This window comes from Equus quagga, chromosome 15 (genome assembly GCF_021613505.1).
Source record: "Equus quagga isolate Etosha38 chromosome 15, UCLA_HA_Equagga_1.0, whole genome shotgun sequence".
In the NCBI taxonomy this organism is placed as follows: Eukaryota; Metazoa; Chordata; class Mammalia; order Perissodactyla; family Equidae; genus Equus; species Equus quagga.
In genome coordinates this window covers 2,091,974-2,113,952 of record NC_060281.1, presented here as the reverse complement: position 1 = coordinate 2,113,952, position 21,979 = coordinate 2,091,974, and the positions used below count along the sequence as shown (strand labels likewise).

The 21,979-nt window shown below is 39.5% G+C and overlaps 1 protein-coding gene across 8 annotated transcripts in view; it reads left to right on the top strand.

Annotated features, from left to right (window-relative positions):
- The window catches only part of FAM135A (family with sequence similarity 135 member A), a 111,343-nt gene that overhangs the window by 33,803 nt on the left and 55,561 nt on the right, over window positions 1-21,979 (top strand). For 7 of the 8 annotated variants that reach the window (XR_006885254.1, XM_046639333.1, XM_046639330.1 and 4 more), the window contains 5 exons: window positions 13,995-14,134; window positions 14,238-14,308; window positions 15,711-15,884; window positions 19,504-19,630; window positions 20,326-20,479. Coding sequence is in view for 7 of the 8 variants with exons in the window: in XM_046639333.1 (XP_046495289.1) it covers window positions 13,995-14,134; window positions 14,238-14,308; window positions 15,711-15,884; window positions 19,504-19,630; window positions 20,326-20,479 (666 nt within the window). In the remaining variant the exon portion in view is untranslated. Of the gene's footprint in view, window positions 1-5,129; window positions 5,197-13,994; window positions 14,135-14,237; window positions 14,309-15,710; window positions 15,885-19,503; window positions 19,631-20,325; window positions 20,480-21,979 lie in introns of all 8 variants that reach the window. The other variant, XM_046639329.1, reaches the window with a different exon arrangement.

The window sequence follows — 21,979 nt, the reverse complement described above, 5'->3', positions numbered from 1 at the left end:
TGATTTCCCAGGATCTTTTTTTATTCCAAATGTCATATTGATGTGTTTTATTTTTTCTAATTTAGAGTCTCTTATTTTTCTTATTTGTGGTACACAAAAAATTACACAATGTTTTAGAAATAAAGGGACCCTAAACAAATTGTGAGATGTGCCCCTTTCACTGCCCGGTACCATTTCCAGCATGACTCCCTTTTGTGTGTGTGGTGCTCCACAGCTTTTGAATCTTGTGTCGTCCTCTGAACACCTCTGTGGTAACATACATCTGGCATCCCCCCTGGTTTTCCTGCCAGTGTGCCCCAGAGTAGCCTGTCGTGTTCCATGTTCAAGTTCACATGGAAATTGTAGAGGGCAGCGATTGCTGGGGGGTGGCGATGCAGCAGAGGCTCACAGGTGTGGTAGATGCAAAATGATGCTCTCATGTCCGCAGGAGTTTCCTCACCAGCAATCTGAAAGAAAGAGCCAAGGAGGCAGCCAGTTTATTCCAGTCTTTTGAGATATCGATTCTGTTCTCTTTTTATGTTCTCCCTCTCCCAAGATTTATTTCATTTTAAAATAGTATTTAGGAGTTCCTGGAGTGTGTACCTTTTTAACATTAATAAATTTGTTAGGAAAAAGTATCCTTCCAAAAATTTTCTGCCTCCAGAAATTACTCCTATGTATTTGGCTGACTTTGTTTTAATAAATACATGATTCTTGATTTCTAAATTCTAAATTTCATCTAAAAAGGATGAAATTTCTAAATTCATCCTTGATAACATAAATATATTTATATAAGGTAGTTTTCCTTTGTCCCCTGTGTTAATCCTCTTTTTACTTCTGTTCCTTAAAAATTCACTTTTCTTCTAAGGGCTGGGATTTTCTCTATACTTTTTATTTTATACCCTATTTTTCTCCTAACTTTGACTTATATTTTCATCTCAAGAGCTTTTCTTTCCAATACTGTTTTACCATAATTCCTATACCTTGTGTATATTTCTGAAAAAGTTTTAGGAAGAAGAGAGAAGATAATTATTTTGTCTGTGAGTTGCAGTAGGGCAGGTTAGATGTGGTGGGAATTAGATGGTGTTATACAGCTTATTGCCACACATTTAAATTATTTCCAGCGTGAGATTGTGCTGACAGGGAGAGGCTTGAGTCAGGAAATAGCTGTCATCTGCAGTAACATCGGTCATGAAAGACAATGAGTGTTTATGGAGCTGTTGAAAATTGGTTAATAGGAAAGCATTCAGAGACGTATACAACAGAGGAGTCATTGCTGGTTGTAGGAAGCTGGCCCCAGTTTGAAATGTTAGAGGACTGTGTACAGAGTTGATTAAAAGTTCAAATGACAGCTCTCCATTTCTAATAGTGATAGTATTTTTTAAAAAGAAACATACATTATTTTATTAGCTTTTTAATATCCATCCATCCCTTTTTTCTGAAAAGAATAATTTTATACAAATAATATAGGCAAATAGTTAAAAGGTCTATTAATCCAGAAAGATTTGTAGTGAAAACCATAGCTCACTCTCTAGATGCATCCACCTTTAACTATCTCTCTAGGCCTAATGGTTTCCTCCATAGAGACGTTTTCACTTCCTGTTGTGATAAATGACAGTTTATCTTGCACTACTTCCTACCTCCCTCTTCCCCTACTTTTTAAAAGAGATACCGTTATTCCCAGATCTTTCTTTGACCATTACTGTAGCTTCAAAAAATATGTTTAAAGCTCCATTTCCTATTTCAGCAAGTATGACAGACCTCTTATTTTGTAAAAGAAGCATATAAGCAATCTTGCCTCTTCTTTGAAATTTTCTCTTTCCCTCCACCTCCCAACCCTTTAGATATACCCTTTGTTTTGTATTACTGAGGTTGCTAACATTCATATTCTGTTTTGTGAATGTAGTTAAGTATTATGTGCTTTGTCTATGGTTTGATTCCAAAAGTTGAAAACAAGTAAACAGCATTTTCATTGTTATGGTAACACAAGAGGAAAAGGGTTTATAAAATTGAAATGACTCTCCATCATAAAGAAGGAAGATCTTGTGGATGGTCCCGTGGCCGAATGGTTAAGTTCACACCCTTTGCTTCAGCGGCCCCGGGTTTCGCCAGTCCGGATCCTGGGCATGGACATGGCACTGCTCATCAGGTCATGCTGAGGCGGCGTCCCACATGCCACAACTAGAAGGACCCACAACTACAATATACAACTATGTAGTGGGGGGATTTGGGGAGAAAAAAAAAAGATTGGCAACAGTTGTTAGCTCGGGTGCCAGTCCTTAGAAAAGAAAAAAAAGAAGGAAGATCTTAAGTTTCTGGCAAATCCACTTACCGTTTTGGTATTGATTTGGGTCACTTGTGATACCAAGGCAGCTATACCTTAGGTGTTTTAGCAGCTGTAGATTCAAAGACACAGCTCTGTTGTAGTTAACACAGTCGTAACTTGGAATCAGGATACCAACTTCCTTCTAAGTTACCTCGGAAAACTCACTTAACCTCTTTGAGCCTCAGTTTCTTATCTGTGAAATGGGTTACCTGCTTTACAAGGCTGTCATGCGTTAAGTGAAAGTTCAAACTCCAAAGGGCTGTATACATTGAAGTATTATGGGCTGCTAGTAATATAAGAAAGAATGTGAAGCAGTCGAGTTTTGACTCATTTACTGTGCTATTTGTGAACTATTTATGGTCGTAAGGAGCTGAAACTTATAGTAAAGTTTATTTGATGTTTTCCTATGATTTATATAATTTCTATTATGCAGCGTAGTAATTAAGTACATGGGATAACATCTCGTGTAAATATATAAACTAGAAATTTTTAAATTAATAAAACCATTTCTGGGATAAGAAGTGTGAACTAGGATGGGCAGCAACAAGGGAAACTGAAGGAAGGAGAAGAGTTCACAAAGACCCCTGAATCTGTAACTTATCAAAGAAGTCAGGTGCCTGGGCTTGCATCTCTGTGCTTGTAAAACTAGTTTAGTGTGGAGAAAGTGTTTGAGTTTGCCTATAGTTTCAAGGCTTGTTCTGCCACTTAGTAGCTGGATGGTCTTAAGCAAATTATTCGGTTTCTCTGAGCCTTTCCTAATCAGTGACATGGAAATAATCCCTGTCGTACAGTGTGTTTGTGAAAATTAAATGAGAAAATTGAGTAAAGAGACCTGGTATAGTGCTTAGTAAATAAGTTTTTAAGAATTAGCCTTACTTGTGTGCAGGATAGCTGATTGATGTGGTTTAACCTTTTTATGCTTCCTTTGGGTCTTTTCTTCCCCAATGAGACAGCTGTTCCCTACTAGTGTAGGAGTTCTGTGATATGTGTAAGAGTGAACTGCACACATATGTTTGAACTAATTTATCAGTGTGACATAGAAGACCAAGCACAGGCTTTGGAGCAAATGCAATGGCATTTACTTCCTGAGCAAATTATGTAAGTTATCAGAGCCTTGGTATCTATAAAATGGATATATTAATCCCTGCCCTCTAAGACTGCCTAACAGATTAGGAATAACGTATGTAAAGTGCAGTGCCTGGCACTTAGATGGTAGCTAGCAACAGTAGTGATAAGACTGTGATTTCTTGTCTTATTTTTTTTAGTGAATAAATTTGACATATAACATTGTGTAAATTTAAAGTGTACAATGTGTTACTTTGACACATTTGTATATTGTAATATGATTGCTGTTGTAGCAGTACTTATCCCATTACATAATTACGGTCCAGTATTGTCTGTGTTATACTGTGCTTTAGGTCTCTGTGGCGCATTCACTACTCATTGCAAGTCCGTACCCTTAAACATCAGTCTTATCCCATTACATAATTAGGGTCCAGTATTGTCTGTGTTATACTGTGCTTTAGATCTCTGTGGCTCATTCACTACTCATTGCAAGTTTGTGCCCTTAAACATCAGTCTTATCCCTCACCCCCATTCCCTGTTAACCACCATTTTTTACTCTCTGTTTTTTATGAGTTTGACCTTTTTTGATTGTACATAAAAGTGATATCATACAGTATTGTCTTTCTCTGTCTAACTTACCTAAGTTAGCGTAATGTGCGCAAAGTGAATCCATGTTGTCACATATGGCAGGATTTCCTTCTTTCTCATGGCTGAATAATATTCCATTGTATGTGTATACCAAATCTTTTTTCTTTTTCTTTTGAGGAAGATTAGCCCTGAGCTAACTGCTGCCTAGTCTCCTCTTTTTGCCGAGGAAGACTGGCCCTGAGCTAACATCCATGCCAATCTTCCTCTACTTTATATGTGGGACGCCTGCCACAGCATGGCTTGCCAGGCGGTGCCATGTCTGCACCCGGGATCCGAACCGGTGAACCCTGGGCATCTGGAGAGGAACATGTGAACTTAACCACTGCACCACTGGGCTGGCCCCATATACCACATCTTTTTTATCCATTCGTCCATCGATGGACACTTAGGTTGCTTCCATAATCTTGGCTGTTGTGAATAACACTGCAGTAAACATAGGAGTGTGTATATCTCTTTGAAATCTTGTTTTGATTTCCTTTGGGTGTATACCCAGAAGTAGAATAGCTGGATCTTATGGCAGATCTATTTTTAGTTTTTTGAGGAACTTCCGTATAGTTTTCCGTATAGTTTTCCATGGTGGCTGGAGCAATTTACATTCCCACCAACAGTGTATAAGGATTCCCTTTTCACCACATCCTCGCCAGCACTTGTTATCTCTTGTCTTCTTGAAGATAGCCATTCTAACAGGTGTGAGGTGATATCTCATTATGGTTTTGATTTGCATTTCCCTGATGATTAGTGATGTTGAACTTCTTTTCATGTGCCTATTGGCCATTTTGATGTTCTTTTTGGAAAAATATCTATTTAGTTCTTCTGCAAGACTGCTATTTATGAGGAGAAAGAAAAGGAAATTGCACAAAAATTCAAACAATAATGTGTGGGGAAGGTCTTATTACTAAAAAAATATATTCTCCACTTTGATAGATGCTTCACAACTAGATAAGCATTTGGACTAATAAGAAATCAACGCTGGTTGAACAAAGAAGAAATTTCCAGTTATTTGTATTTGATTGACCAGGGTTTTTCTAAGGCCATCTGTTCTGGGTAAAATTCTTTATGTGTATGTGTACTCCATTCTTCTTCCTACTCACCACCGCGTGCTTTTATACAGGTGATAGCGGTTAAAAAACTTAATATGAAGACAAAAGGGAGGCTGGAATTAAGGACTAGTTATCAAGGTAAGGAAGGGTTGGCCCAATTGCTTTGCCTGGGCCACTTGTAATAAAGCCTTGAATATTTTGAAGTGCTGCCAGAAGAACTCTCTCTTTCTCCCCTCCTAGTTGTCTTCTTAAATATTGCCCAGCCACCAACTTTCCAGGGTCTGCCTTTGAGAGCCGCTGAAATGTGATCGTTTTGCTGAATTGTCAGGCTTGTTCATGATCTGACCCTATTCTACGCGTCTAACTTTGTTTCCCAGCGTTCTCCCTGTGGAGTCTATGGAGCCACTTCCAATTTCTCAGATTTGATGGGCTCTCACTTACCTCGTGTTCCGTGCCTGTTGTCCCCTCATTATCTCCTGCGTTAAGCCATAGAGGCCTCCCATAGCAGTTAGAAGTCTCTGCCGCCGTGTTGTCATAGCACTGCCTGTGTACCTCCTTCAGCTCTTATCATCTTAGAATTTTTTTCCTCAGAAATGGAATTCTAATATAATCATACATTAAGAATCATTGAAGAAGACTGCTTTAAGAAAACTGAGGAAAGTTTAAAGAAATATAAAGCTAGAGGCAATTCATATTATCTCACTAATCCATTACTGTTATCAGCAATTGAATAATCTCAACAACCATGAATGGAAAACCAAGCACAGAGTTAGATCTTACAGTAAACTTTGCATAGATCGTGAAGCTTGAGTCCATTTGACATCACAAGCCTCCATTTTGCTTTCCCTAGATTCAACAGCTTCCTTCTGTCACTGCCATTACTAGTCTTTTTACCTGGCGTAAGTGGTAGTGATCATTACATGGCCATCTGCTTTGGCCTCCTGAAGTGGGGGTTAGGAGATTATTGCATTGTACTGCAGATGTTTCCCTGAATGCTTCTGTCCAAACTAAATTGGGAACTCTGAAGGCGGGAGTAGTGTTCTTATTTATCTTCATATCTCTTAGTTCCTGATATTTTAGAGGCTTAATAACTTATCGTTGAATGAATGCTCACTTCTTTGCACAATAAATAAGAGATACCAATGCTAGCTGCTTAACCAAAGGAAACGGAAATGTAGAAAGATAGCAATAGGAATGAAGTATAAATTATCAGGCTTAATGTAAGTGTTTGTAGACCTCTATCAAAGGTCTCTAAGAGTAGATCTTATCTCTGGGTTGGCAGATAACTGCAAGGCCAAGTGAAAATAGTCATTTCAACTAGGAAATACGGCACTAAATTAAGGAGTTAGATAGATGAAGGCTCATTTATTCAATAAATACTTGCTAGGTGCTTATTATGTGGAAGACATAGTGCTCACTCCAAAGTTAAAGCAATGAAGAAGATTTTTGTGACTCCTAACCTCAAGATGGAGGTTATCATCTGGTAAATATTAAGAAGCAGAGAGGGTTTCAGATTCAAGACGGTGAGCTGAGTATACACATATGTTTGGGTCTTCTTGTTTCCAAGACTCCTTGGTAATAGCAATACAGAAGTGCAAAAAGGAATAATAGAAAAACATTTCACTCAGGTTTTGAAGGACAGAAAACAGAAGTGGGAGCTGAACTGCCCTTTGGGACACCTTCCCCAGGGATTTCAGGCAGGCACAGCAGATGAAGGGATGTGAGGGGCCCTGAAAACAGGAATGCATTAAAGGTCTGTCACCGGCTCAGCCGTGTCAGTTGGGTGCCCCAGGCCCAAGTGCAGAATTCAGGAAGGTTAGTGTCTACTTTAGGACAAAACCCCCAGCGCTCTTCTCTAAATAAACTGCTATGAGGTATTCACACTCCAAAGTAAAGCACTCGTGTGTGTGTGTGTGTGTGTGTGCATGTGTGTGTGGTAAAAAGCACATAACTTGAAATCTACCCTCTTAACAAATGTGTAAGTGGGCAGTACAGTGTTGTCAGTTATATCCACATTGGTGTGCAGCAGATCTCTAGGACTGCTTCACGTTGCATGAGAAAAACCCTGTACCACTGAATAGCAGCTCTTCATTTCCCCTTCCTCCTGCCCCTTGGCAACCACCATTCTATTTTCTGCTTCCATGCGTTTGACTACTTTAGAATAACCTTGCTTAAGTAGAATCTTGCAGTGTTTGACCTATTTCACTTACCATAAGTCGTCATGGCTCATCCATGTTGTAGCATATGACAGGATTTCCTTCCTTTTTAAGGCTGGAAATATTCCATCATAAACCTCATCTTCTTTATCCATTCGTCCATCAATGGACATTTAGGTTGTTTCCATCTCTTGGCTGTTGTAAATAATGCTGCAGTGCACATGGGGGTTGCAGACACATCTTCAGGATCCTGTTTTCAATTCTTTTGGATAAATACCCCGAAGTGGGATTGCTGGATCATATGGTCATTTTATTTTTAATTTTTGGAGGAACTTCACTACTCTTTTCCACAGTGGCTACACCATTTTACATTGCCACCGGCAGTGTACACGGGTTCCGATTTCTCCACAGGTGCTGACCATGTACATAATACTGTATGAAGTAAGAAACATGAGACATGGACCTTGCCTTCTTGAGGTTTCTGTTCCTTCCTCCTGAAATTCTCTTTGTTTCCATTCTCATTTGACTAACTTTTTTATGGTATTTCAACTCAGATGCTTTATTGTCAACAAAGGCTTTCCTGACCCCACAGACTAGCTTCACCCTCCTGTTTGACCTGCCGTACCACTCTGTCCTCCTCCGTAACACTTAGTGCAGGTGTAGTTTACAGAATTAGATGAGGGCAGGGAACCTGTTGGGTTTTTTGTTTGGTTTGGTTTGATCTACTTAGCTTAGAACAATGGATGGCACAGAGTGCCTGTACAATAAATATTTAAAATTTTGTTGTGAACTGTATCATACATTTTTGAAGGTCATATAAAACATTATTTTATTAAATAATAAAGTGAACACCCAGGTACCCAACCCTTCATTTAAGAAATAGAACATTGCTAGCACCGTAAACGCCTCCTGTGTACCTTCCTGACTTTTGTGTTAATCATTCTTTTGCTTTCTTCATTATTGTTTTATCACCTATGAATGTATCCCAAGGAAGTATCTGGTTGAGTTTGGAAAAACTGAGCAGCAAGAACAAGCCCAGTTGTATAAGAAAGCTCCAGTATCACTACAATTAAAATAAGGTTATCAGAAGAAAAACATCTTTCTGGGTTATAGTACGTCTGTGTACTTGAGAGGTTTCAAGACCTCCTTTGGGGAAGTTATTGGGCAAGGGCAAGAGTCACTTGTGTGAAACTTAAAGCCCCCCACGTTCAGGGCTTCCGGCAAGGTTGTCATGTGATGAAGTATTGGATGTCCAACATATGGGGTAGGCTGATTTGCATCTAAACTTACCATTCAACTTTCCTTCCTTCAACTCTCAGGTCTAGGTCGAAGCAGAAAACTTCTGTGAGGTGGAAAGACTGCCCTCGTGTATCTAGGCATTAGGGCAGCAACTTCATCAGTACACCCTCAAACGAATCAAGTACGGTAAAGAATTTGGCCAAACTTTTAGTCTGTCCCTTAGGTTAAAAAATGGTACCATGGCAGCAAAGATCTTTCAGACAGCAGACCTCAATGTATGCATCTGTTGAGGCACGCCAGGCCAGTCTGTATTCCTCCCCCTCTGTGTCTGAGGCAGAGGATCTCTTTGGGTCTTCCCTCACCTTCTTCCTAGGGATTCCCTTCTTCTCTCTTCTGCATTGGATCTCTGGTTTCCTAAACCTACTTTCCTTTCTCAGTTTATGCTGTTATTTTGGTGGACCCTTTCTCCAATATCTTGCTGAGAAAAATGACATAGGAAATAAATATTTTGCAACCATCAATGTCTAAAACTGTCTTTCTTCTAGTCTCATACTTGTTTGAAAGTTGAGCCAAGTATAGAATTCTAGGTTGGAACTCTTTTTCCTTCAGAATTTTGGAAGTACTGCTTCATTGTCTTTGGGTTTGCAGCATTGCTGCTGAGAGTTCCAAAGCTGCTCTGATTGCTCATCCTTCCTAGGTGACCCTTTCCCCTCTCAGGAATCTTGTAGAATCCCTTTGTTTCTAGTGTTCTGATGGCACATGATGACCCTCAGGTCTCTCTGCATGCTCATTGGGCCCTGTAATCTGGAGACACATGTACTTCAGTTCTGGGACGTTTTATGTTGTTAATGATTTTCTCCCATCTGTTTTCTCTATTCTTTCTTTCTGGAACTTCTTTTATTTAGATGGTGGATCATCTTTACTAGATCTCTTAATTTTTAGTGTTTCCTCTCCTTGTTTCCATTTGTCTTTTGCATACTCACTGGGTCATTTCTTCAACTTTAAAACCCATCTTTTAAGCTTTTTGCTTTTCTCTGTCTCTCCCTCTCTCTTTCTCCCTCTTCTCTTTCTATTCCTTCCTCCCTCTCATCCCTTCCCTTTTTCTTTTAAAATCCAAGTGCTCTTTTGTTCCCTGAGTATTCCTTTGTTATAGCAACATTTTTCTTGTTTCCTGAATGCACTTTTTTCCAAGAACAGTAGGATTTTTTTTTTCAGTTTTATTTTTCTCTACAAGTTGCTTTTTTCCTCTTGTTTTGATCTCTGACTTGCGCATTAGACACTTTCCTCGGGTGTCTGATGGTCCTCAGTTATCTATGCATGAATGAAAGGTGGGCTGAATGGAAGTTCTGAGAGCATACGTGGGCCTTGTCTCTCTGGGCTGTGCATTAGGGTCGTCTTAGTGAGCTGTTTGCTAGGCAGTCTTTGAAGTCAGTATCTGTAGCTCTTATCTGTTACGGTAGATCTACGTAATAGATCTGTTGTAGATCTGTTGGGTTGGTCAGATTCCGCATGTCAAGAACTGTGAAGAATCTGATATTTTATCTTATGTATTGTTGAAAATAGTTCTCCATGGTTTCTCACAGTTCTGTATCTCTTGTGAGCAGAGACACTGACAGATTTCTGTTGCAGACTATCTTTTTAAGGATGTTTGTATTTTGAAGAGCTATGCATAGTATAGACAGCTTCTCTGTCTGGAGCAGAAAGTAGATATGTCTGCTGTCCAGCATAGTAAAGATAATGTCTTCCTCCAGTTCAGAGGTTAGGCAGGTTTCTTATAGCCCCTTACAAAAGATTGAAGTTTCCTAAGCATAGAGTTCCTCGATAGTGACCAAAACACTCTGCATGCATAGCATCCCCCTGGGCCTGCCTCCACGTCACCCCCATAAGACTTAGGGAAGTGAGGCCGAGAGCAACCGATGAGAACATGGAGTTCATGCTGTTTGCTGTGCCATGAGTAATAAAGTCCTGTGACCCAGGAGTCTTGTGTCTTCTGCCAGCATCCATGACACTGTAGCAGGCTGGCTTGTTAGCATGCAGATAGGGTAAAATCTTGCACACTTCACGGTTCTTGAAATGCCAGAGAAGACTCTGGTGTCTTTCTTTCCTGGGGAGTAAGAATCTAACTGCCAGCCTTCTGGGAGCCCAGCAAAGGAAGAGTTCTGCGAGTCTGTGCTCAGTATTCAGGAATGTGTCCATATGCCTGTGCTCATCTGCACATGCTCTCAGTTCTGCAGGTGACTTCCAGCTCAGAGGGCCTCTGCTTATCCTCTCCAGGGAATAAACCTCCATACTCCTACTAAGGTGAAGGAGGGACAGCAGCCTAGTGGCATGTAGTAGAGTCACTTAGTAACCGTCTCAGTTATCAGATTGACTGTCACGGTATCACAGTGCTTGTGTTCAAGTCACCCTTATTTTACTTAGTAATGGCCCCAAAGCACAAGAGTAGTGATGCTGGCAATTCAGATATGCCAAAGAGAAGCCTAAAATGCTTCCTTTAAGTGAAAAGGTAAAAGTTCTCCACCTAATAAGGAAAGAAAAATAATTGTATGCTGAGATCTATGGTAACTTTTATTACAGTATATTGTTATAATTGTTCTATTTTATTATGTTATTGCTATTAACCTCTTACTATGTCTAATTTATAAATTAAACTTTATCGTGGGTGTATATGTATAGGAAAAAACATAGTATCTATAGGATTCAGTGCTATCCATAGTTTCAGGCATCCACTAGGAGTCTTGGAATGTATTCCCTGCAGATAAGGGGGACGACTTTATGTGTTTTCTCCAAACAAGAATATTCTTGTTTATAACCCCATTAAAACCATCACAATCAAGAAGTTAACATTGATACATTACTTCCATCTTATCCGCAGATGCATTCAAGTATTGCTAGTTGTCCCAATAAATTTCTTTATAGCAGAATGATCCAGTTCAGAATCATGCATTGTAATTAGTAATGTCTTTCATCTCCTTTGTTGTGGAACAGTTCCTCAGCCTTTCCTTGACTTTCATGACCCTGACACTTTTGAAGACTATAATCCTGTTAATTTGTAGAATGTCCTTCAGTTTCTGTTGATCTGTGATTTCCTGATGATTAGATAGAGATATCTCAGAAGTGATGCTGTGTTCTTCTTATTATGTCCTGTTAGGTGGCACATGATTTCTATTTGTCCCATTACTGATGATGTTAAGTTGGGTCATTTGACTAAGTCTTTGTCATTCTTCTTCACTGTAAAGTTACTCTTTTCCCCTTCAAATTTCTGATTTTTTTCACTCATTCATTTATTTCTATCAGTATGGACTTAATGGGTTTCTTTTTGATTTAATGGCTGGTAATTCATTACTATCATAATTTATTTTGATGCTCAGTTCATCCCAGATATGACCAGGGATGGCCTCTTCTAGCCAGCTTCTAGGTCCTTTTGTTGTGTCCCTCATTGTTTTAGCACTTCCTTACTGTCTTGTGTGAAAAGATGGTCCAAACTTGTTTTGTCCTGTCTGTGCTCCAGCTCTGCAGTCAACCATTTCTCCGAAAGCCCTGATTCCTTTTGGTGGAGAATAATTAGAAACCAGTACTTGGGGCCTTGTTGCTCCAGGCCCTTTGAGTGGATAGAGCTAGTGAGTACGTGTATGTACACAGTATGTATTTACACATATATATACAGATTTACACTTGTCTTTATCTAAATATGTAGTGAAAACTGTGAGTTCACATCAGTATTTCTCATTTCAACCAGTACCACAAGATTCATTTTACATTTGTATCTCCTTTCCATATGTGCACATCCTTTCTCTCAAAAGTTTCAGTAGGAAACCTGACTCATTAATATATTTTCTTACGTGATGAGTCCCGTATAGGTGCCAGTCTCTCGTCACTGCACCCTCTCCCTCAAGGATGCTCTCCTTACACCTCTTGGGCCTAAGCAACTCCTGCCAGGTCACTCCCTGACGTGGACACCCTCCTCACCCCATGTGGACTTGCTGAGTCCTTGTGCCAGGAGCTGCTTCTGCAGGGACATCCTCCTCACCTTGTGGGGGCTCCGTTAGAGTGTGTCAGGCTGCTGCCCACCACCCTCACCCCACGTGGAAGTTTTCCTCATCCTTTCTGGACTCCTGCACCCTGCACCAGGCTGCCCCCTTCAGGGACTCCCTTCTCACCTAATTTGGGTCCAGCCCCCTTCGTGGGTTCTGACTCTTCATTCCAGGCTGCCCTCCTCCCCTGCACTGACAGTAGGCCACCACCCTGTATGGACACCCTCCTTGCTCCAGTTGGACTCTGGTATCTCTCTCTGAGCTCCCTGTCCCGCCGAGCTGCCAAGCTTGCTTTGTCTCTTGCTTAAACATCTTCAGTTTCTTCAACTGTTTCTCACATCACATTATTGCAAGAGGATAGAATAAGACAGCAGGTGGGCTATTGGAATGACCTGACACCAAGAACTCGGAGATTGACCAACCTTTACAGGTAAACGACATAGTCTTCCATGAGGCTGCTCTCAATTTAGACGCCAGCTGCAACTTCAGGGGTCCACAAGATACCCTCACTTCTGATCAGATGGCTACAAATTTCGGGTTTCCATTACCCCCTCAGGTTCGATAATTCACTACAACAACTCACAGAACTCAGGAAAGCTCTCTGCTTATTATTACAGTTTTATTAAAGCAAAGATAGAGCTAGATATTATTATAGCAGATCAGAGCCAGCCAAAAGAAGAGACACACAGAGTAAGTTCTGGGAGGTCCCAGATTTGTGAAGCTTCCATTGTTCTCTCCCCGAGGAGTCAGGATGCATTACTCTCCAGAAAATCTGTATGCGACAGAACGTAGAGTATTGAGAACCAGGGCGGCTCACTCAGGCCTTGTGTCTAGAGTTTTTATTGGTGTCTGATTACATAGGCATGGTTGACTGAATCATCACCCGTGTGGCTCAGTCTCCAGCCCCGTTCCCCTCCCTGGAGTAGGGAGCTCAAAGCCCAACTCTCTAATCGTATGATTGTTCTCACCGGTGTGGCCAGCCCCTGTCCTGAGTCACCTCCTTACCATAAACTGTCTGGGCCCACCACGAGTAACAAAGACACTCCTGCCACTGGGTAATTGTAAGGATTTAGAAGCCATCTTTCAGGAACTGGGGACAAAAGCCAACCAGATTCTTTATTACAAGGTTTAGAGGTTACCTCCCAGCAACCAGGACAAAGGCCAACCGAATTCCTTAGTGTGGAGCTAGGGAAAACTAAATTGCTTCCTTCTGTGGTGGACAGATCAGTCGTTCACTCTTAAAATAGCTACCTTGAGATTCCCTCGTTTACCTTCTTAGATTAAGTTGTACAACAATTTTATAATGGTTATAATGTACTTACTTGTTCATTTTTTATCATAGGAATTAATAAAGTTTCAGAAATGTTCTAATACTGCTATATAAGATGATAATGGCGTTGGAGTAATGTATGTAATCAAGCTTACAATACTTTAAAGTAAAAGTATTAATTCGCTTGTGTTATATTTTTGCCTTTTACCTGTCAGTTATATATATTATCTGTTTTAGGTATGACTTTAGCCTTTCCAGCTTCAGTTCATGATTCTCTGATTTGCAGTAAAACATTTCAAATTCTTTATAAAAATGAGGAGGTTGTTTTAAATGATGTCATGATCTTCAAAGTTAAAATGTTGTTGGATGAAAAAAAGGTAAGCATCTCTTCCTATATATTTAGATAGTTTTTGTAAAGCCTCAAGGTGTATTTCTCACTTTCTAAAAATATTCAAAAAATATATTATAATTTCTCTTCAGATTGAAGAAACCCTTGAGGAAATGAATTTTCTGTTATCCTTGGATCTGCACTTCACAGATGGAGATTATTCGTAAGTAGGCTAATCAAACAATTAAAAATCTTTAGTTACTCATGACGGTTATGTGTTAGTATTAGATTCCCCATTTTCTTCTTAGAATCTAGCCCGTCCCCTTCTTGTTTATTTTGAACTACTCTATCTTGTGGGAAGCCTGCCTCATGAGAATGGTTAGGCCTACTCTTGTGCCCATGCTTGTTCCAGGAGCTCCTGGTGAAATCCAGACAAGGTAAACAAATATGAAACAATTTCCTAGATTCTAGAAGTTCCTGTTGATACAAATCCACTGCCATGAGGCATTTAAATATAAATGAGCTCTCTTTCACTGTATCACTGGCTAACCTTTCTTGGTGGCATGAGTGATGCCATCTTTAGGCGGGTCTTGTGGTATTGAGAGAGTTACCAGAACTGATGACTCTCACACTTGGTGGCTGTTTTCTAGTTCGTTAATTTCTGGAGCCTTGAGGGAGTTTGGGACTGGCTGTCCTGAACTCGTCCGCACATCTGAACATGCAGTCGCATATTTTAGGGACGAACTGAGCTTGTATTCGTTTAAAACAAGAATCAGAGATCCATTTAACAGTTTTGTTTTGGTAGATCTTTTGTTTTTTTCATTTCAAATTTGTGTGTAGAAACGCTTCTTGAAAATCGCATATAATTCAGACTGCAGGTAGGATAAAAGACTAAGCAGTCACGTCACTGAAAGGTCCACTTGAGAAGTCCTCTGCTCTCATGCAGGGATAAGAATTTTCCACGTGGTAGCTTCTGCTCTCCTGCGATACTTGTTTACTGCAAAGAATTCCTTAAGGGATTCTTTTTTACACCAAGTCAGACTTCTGTAAGTGGAGTAGGCTGAAATGACTAAGTAGTTCATTAGCTGTAGATAGATGTAATGTATGTATGGGTTAAAGTATGTATGTATTTAGATATCATTTTCATGGCATTTCAGCTTTTTGTATGTGCAAATCTATTGACAAACTAAATATCCGTATAAAATATCAACCAAATTAACCAATTAATAACAAAATTTTGTACACTAAAAATAATCTTACATATCTTTTGGAATTTATTATAATAGGATTTGACCTATGTTACACGGCAACCTTATAATCAACAGTATTCTCTATGGAGTAAAATTTATGATAAGATGAGAATAATTCCTGAAGTCTCAAAAAGGACTCATTTTATAGGGACATTAGTGGAAAAGTCCATATCACAGACTGATAGAAAACTGTAGGTAAGGTCTGGTTATTTTTGTGTTGTTAGATTTCGTATTGCTGTCTAATGCAAATGTGGTGCTTTCCAAAGTTTTAAAGAAGTAATTAAGTGACTAAATGTTTGGTAGTTTAAACTGCTGCACGAAATACTGGCCACACTGGCTGTGCTGTGTTCCGTGCACATGTGCTGCCTCTCGCAGGGCGGACGACCTGGGCTCCTTGCAGCTGATCAGCAGCCGGACGCTGAAGCTGCACCTGAGCCTCCACAGGGGCCTCCACCACCACGCCAACGTCATGTTCGACTACTTCCACCTCTCGGTCGTGTCCGTCACAGTCCACGCGTCGCTGGTGGCACTACACCAGCCACTCATCAGGTAGATTGAATCACTGCCCAATCCTGGTTAATGTCGTGTCTTTTGTTCTTAGAGTGAAAACATACACGATGATTTAATAAATACTTCCATTTTATACTAAAGTAATAAAATAATAAAATTTAAGAGCACGGTAACGTTAGATTGACACCTTATTTATTACAGAAATATGGAGCAGTCTTTGTCAAATAAACTGACTAAGAAAAATGATGCAGTTTGGAAATAACTATACAGCGTGGTTTAGTCTGTGCCTGTGCTTTTCTGCAACGCTCAACTGGGGTTATTCAGTCTCTGAAACAGTGTGTTCATTTTTTCTTAGCTTTTTTGTTTGTCTCTTCTCTGTATGGGCTAATTTGATCTTCTTAAATCTATACTATACAATAATTCTTGTTTTCTAAGTCATTAATCAATTTTATGGGCCTTTACTAAGCATTTTTAAACTGTATACTGTACCATTTTAGCTTCGAGTTGCCTAATGTTCTGGATCATAATAAATGCACTGGGATAATTATTTTTTCTGCCCACTTCCACAAGGAGTCAGAGTGTCTTTCATTAATGTAAGAGTACAATTCAAGCTCTTCAGTTTTTACAATAAAACATCCTCCTTGTGGTGTGGGCAACAAATACACACCTTTTTTTTTCTTTTCTTTGTCTTTCTTTCTTTCTTTTTGGTGAGGAAGATTGGCCCTTAGCTAACATCTGTTTTCAATCTTCCTCTTTTTGCTTGAGGAAGATTGTCACTGAACTAACGTCTGTTGGCAATCTTCCTCTTTTTGCTTGAGGAAAATTGTCACTGAGCTAACATCTGTGCCAGTCTTCCTCTATTTTGTATGTGGGGTGCCGCCGCGACATGGTTTGACGAGAGATGTGTAGGTCTGGGCCTGGGATCCGAACCCGTAAACCCTGGGCCGCCGAAGCAGAGCACACGAACTTAACACTACACCATCAGGCCAGCCCCTAGATACTTTTAAAATTAGTAACTTCTCTGAAAAGACTCCACATTGATATGATTTCTGAACTGCCTACTTTGTAATTTCTGACACAAATCTGATTCCAACAACTCACATTAGGGATGACGCTTAAGGGTTATGATGTTAAACTGATTTATCAGAAAACTAAGTAGATAATTATGTAGAATTACCCTCAGAATTTATAGAAGACCAACACAGTGTAACACATTGCCCACAAGTAGCAGCCTTCTGTGGCACACACTTACGTCATTTTGAAACCTGTGTGAGAGATCTCCCAGGGTCCTGGGCTGGGGAGTCTCTCTCCTGGTGACGTGCTTTGCCTCCTTGCTCTACAGTAAGAGCGGTAACTCCTTGTTTTGCCATCTCTGTCCTACCTCCTAGGCCTTTGAGAGCTTGTTCTCAGTTTCTATAACTTTGGTAAGCAGGAAAGTGCTCCTATTATTATATAGAATTTTATTATAAACTTCAAAACAATTTTAGATGATTGAATAAATTACATGTAATAACATAATAAATGAATGAAACTTCTTTGACAAGAAAGTGGGGTTTTTTGAAATAGAACTTTCAAGTAAGTGGTATACAATATTACTTTTATATGAATTACATTTTAGGTTTTAGTGCTGAAAGTTTATCTGTTGATAAAATACATTCCTGTAGTTTTCTGAATCTCTTATTTTTGTAATTTCTGTAGGAGTCCCTACTAAACTGTCTCAGCAGGCCCTTCTTTATGACCCTGGCTCGGTTTCTCTTCTGAGGACCGTGCAGACAGTTCATGGAGGTCGGCGCAGGCTGCTGATGTTGCCTCCTGAGGCCCTGTAAACAGGATGATGGTGTTCGCGTCACTAACGCAGCGAGCTGACTGCCTGCTTCCTCCTGCGACGCAGCGCGTTTGCCGCAGCCCCACAGGAGAAAGCGGAGCTCATCTCCTGGAGGCCCTTTACTGGAGGGAGAAGCCGTTTTTGGCTCAGAATCTGAAGCCAGGAGGATTAGCTGTCAGCTCTGCTTAGTGGCTGGGAACGAGGAGGAGATACGGCATCAGCGAGGTGGCTGTTCTTCACCTGGGTGCCGGGACGCTGACACGCCCTCTCCTGCTGCTGGACCTTTGCCCTGCGAGAAGTGGTGCCTTTGCTGCTCAGTGCCTGTGCGAGGGCCAGGAAGCCGAGCAAGAGGGCGGGCGAGCTTGGCTGGTGGCGCACCGGTGGAGGGCGTGTGCAGGGCCACGTTCCTCGCTGTTCAGGCTTCGACAGTCTTGCCTAACATTTTGTTACAGGTGGATTTTTTATCTTCTAATCACAATGAAAAAGATTTTAAATTTACAATGTTGTCTTTTTAAATGTTATTTTTATTTAAAACAATTTCTATAATCAACCCAATTATAGATACTAGATCAATTATTTAAAGTAAGTGGGACTGGGATTTCTTTTTTTGCTCCTTTTTTTACATAACCTGTTTCTTATATTGGGAATTTAAGTACAACTTTTAAGACTGAATTCTGGAAAACATAGTAGCAAGTGGAATTTACCATTGACTTAACAGTTCCCTTCTTTGCTGAGATGTAGATACCTTATTTTTGCAAAGCAAATTGATTTTGCACATGGAGGCTGCTCTCTTGTATGGCAAAGTTGATTTACTTTTCTGTGTTCTCCCTTTTGCCAAACTGCTGAACAATCCACATGCTTTGGCCTGCTTATAATTAGCCAGTACTTCATCTCAAATAAGATTGTATATGAGTTTTAAACATTCAGACAGATTATGCTTCTTATTCTGTATAATTTATGGTATCTTAAATGTAATGTTAATGCTGACAGCAGTATGTGATTGAGATGGTGCCTTGAAGCACTTATACAGGTTATCTTAATGGAGTTTGTAGCCTTTTACTGAGAAGAAAGGAAATATCTTGTTTTTGAGTAATAGAGTCAACAAGTAGATTTAGTAATTTTTCTTTTTCTACATTTAAGTGGTAGCTTTTTATTTCTGTAAGCAGCATCCGTAATTGATTGTGTTAACTTTATAAACTTGGTAACCAGTTCTGACTGATCAGTATTTGTGAATTAAAGCTTGGCTCTCACATGTCATTTAGCTCCCCTGGATGCACCCTGTTTTGTTTTGTTTTTTAAAGATTGGCCCTGAGCTAACGTCTGTTGCCAGTCTTTTTTTTTTTTTCCTTCTTCTTCTCCCCAAAGCCCCCCAGTACATAGTTGTATACTCTAGCTGCAGGTCTTTCTAGTTCTGCTATGTGGGACACCACTTCAGCATGGCCTGATGAGCGGTGCTAGGTCCACACCCAGGATCCGAACTGGGCTGCCAAGAGGAGCGCATGAACTTTACCGCTCCGCCGCCAGGCCGGCCCCCAGCATGCACCCTGCTTTATCTCTAGGATCCCCTGAGACTCCTGGAAGCCCACTCATAGAGAAGTTATCTCAAGCATCTAGTCTTTGTTTTTTTTATATTCTGTGTCTTTTCATAACAATTCAAATTATTAAAGGAAAAATTATGAAACTACTTTAAGAATACTTTACAAATCATAATCTTGCAAAACCCTTGCTCTTTATTCTCTTCCTATAAGATTTTCTTTCATGAGCATTTAACTTAACATTCAAATAGACCATTATGACAATAATAAAATAGTAATATAATACTTATTTCTCCAGCTTTCCTCGCCCTGTGAAGACTACCTGGTTAAATAGAAATACACCAGCACAAAACAAAGATTCTGTGATTCCTACTCTTGAAAGTGTGGTCTTTGGTATTAACTACACAAAACAGTTATCGCCAGACGTAAGAACTGATATGTTTATAAATCCTCTTTTCCCTCTTATTTCAAATGAAATGTCTTTTAACTGTTTTATCCGTGCATGTGATAGTTCTTTTATTAATTATTTGAGCTCAACAACTTACAGATCTAATTAAATATGATCTTAACAAATTGGTTGGTTCCATTTGTTTATTATGAAAATTAACCTGATACTTCAGGATTTTACCAGATTTAATGGATAGAGATCTTTGACAGCAGTGCATTTTTTAGCTTGTTACTGTCACCTCTTGCTCCTTGAATAGCACTGGTAGAATCCTTCTGAAGGAGCCTATAAAGAGCCGTTGCCAGAGCTGAGAGCCAGCTGACAGTAGGGCAAGCACGGCCATTACTCCCCTGAAAGGAAAGAGGCTCTACTAAAAAGAGCGCCTGTGCCACAGTCCAGATGTAATTAGAATCTCAGATTTTCAAGTCATGTTCCAATCTGCATGTTTTAAAAGTCCACTGTATCAGAAATTACTAGAGTTGCATTTCATGTGTTAAAATTACTTGTATGAACAAGAGCAACTCCCTAATATGTTGCTGAATTTCTTACATGTTTTAGAGTAACTGTAATTAGCAAACGTTCAGAGTTTTTCGTTTATTTTTCCGTGTTTTAAATGTAATATTTTTAGGTTTCTGGTTACTAACACTCTCTGTCCCAAATCTGTCCTTCGTCTAGGGTTGCAGCTTCGTCATTGCCGACTCCTTCCTGCATCACGCCTATCGTTTTCATTATACACTTTGTGCCACTTTGCTCCTGGCCTTCAAGGGATTGCACAGCTACTTCATTACGGTAACAGAAGAGATTCCCTCTTGTCAGAAACTAGAACTGGGTATGTTAAAAGCACCAGACCTATGCTGTGTTCACTCTCTCCATTCTCATGTTGCTGGTCGCCGGCTTCGCCATAGCTTTCTTTACTAAACTGTGATGTCTGTGTGCTTCACTTTTACTTCTCTCCCAATTCCGTCTTTTTCGACCCTTGATAATTGCTTTCTACAATCAAAACTTTTTTTGTGATACTGAGAAATAACTTCTTGGTGCTAAGTTTGAAATGAGTCTTTTGATAGATTTTTTAAAAAACGTGTCAATATACCACTCCTCTTAAAATATAACTAGGAAGTATACTAGAAAGCAAATGTAATTATCTGCTGAACCATGGGAAGATAAATCCATGCTTCCAAATATTTAACAGTCTAAGCAGATTGTAGGTGCTAGGGATGTTTTTATATACATTTGATTATAAGTGATCTCACACCTTATTTCTTTTATTTCACTTTAGAGAATAAATAACATTACTCAGTTTTAACATTTTGAAAATTATTTAAATCATTGAAAAAATCACTTTTCAGTTTTAGTCCAACAGTAATATCTGCATATATGTTGTAGTATATAATAAAAAATGGTATTGCCTTGATTTTGTATACCATTTGTAGTTTGCAAAATGCTTTTACCTGTATCATTTCACAGAAGATAAATTATTGGGATTAGCAAAAATAAGTTTTTATTCAGACTTTTTGTGATAGTTTATAAGCTTTTATTTTCAAGTATCCACTTATAGCTCATCATAAAAAGCACATTTTAATTATCTCTTTAGAATAAATTATTTTTATCATTATATACTTAAATCAGGAATGACTTTTTAAGTTTTACTTAAATTAATCAGTATTCTTTGTGTATTTCTTTGTTGCCCAAGGATCTCAGTCTTTTAACAATATTGATGCACAGTCATGCGTCACTTAATGACAGGGATGTGTTCTGAGAAATGTGTCATTAGGCGATTTTGTTGTTGTGTGAACATCACAGAGTGTGCTTACACAACCCTGGATGGTATAGCCTGCGACACACCTAGGCCGTGTGCTACTAACCTGGGACCACTGTCATACACACAGTCCGTCACTGACTGAGATGTTGTTATGCGGTGCATGACTGTACTTTCAAAACTAGTCACTGTTAATGAGAATAATTCTTGGGTTTGAGACTAATTAGTCTATTTTTATAATTGCCTTTTTTGGGATACAAAAATATTGTAAGTGCGTACAGTGATTTGTACTTCACTTAAATTCGGCTGTGAGACAATGCTGGATGTTTTGCCGCTGCCTATCAGTAACTGTTGCAGTGGATCTGGTTAATCCCATTGTTCCGTCACTTTGGCTCACACTTTCTTGACTTGACTAGAAACGGCTATCACTCAACTGATAGTTTAGAATGCCTGATTCAGGAATTCCAGTGTGCACATGGACACACAATCAGTAGGAAAGTGTTTTCTTATTTGCTCGTGTATTCTTCCCCCAGATGAAAATGGGAGTGTGGAAACCTTTTGATTACTATTCTC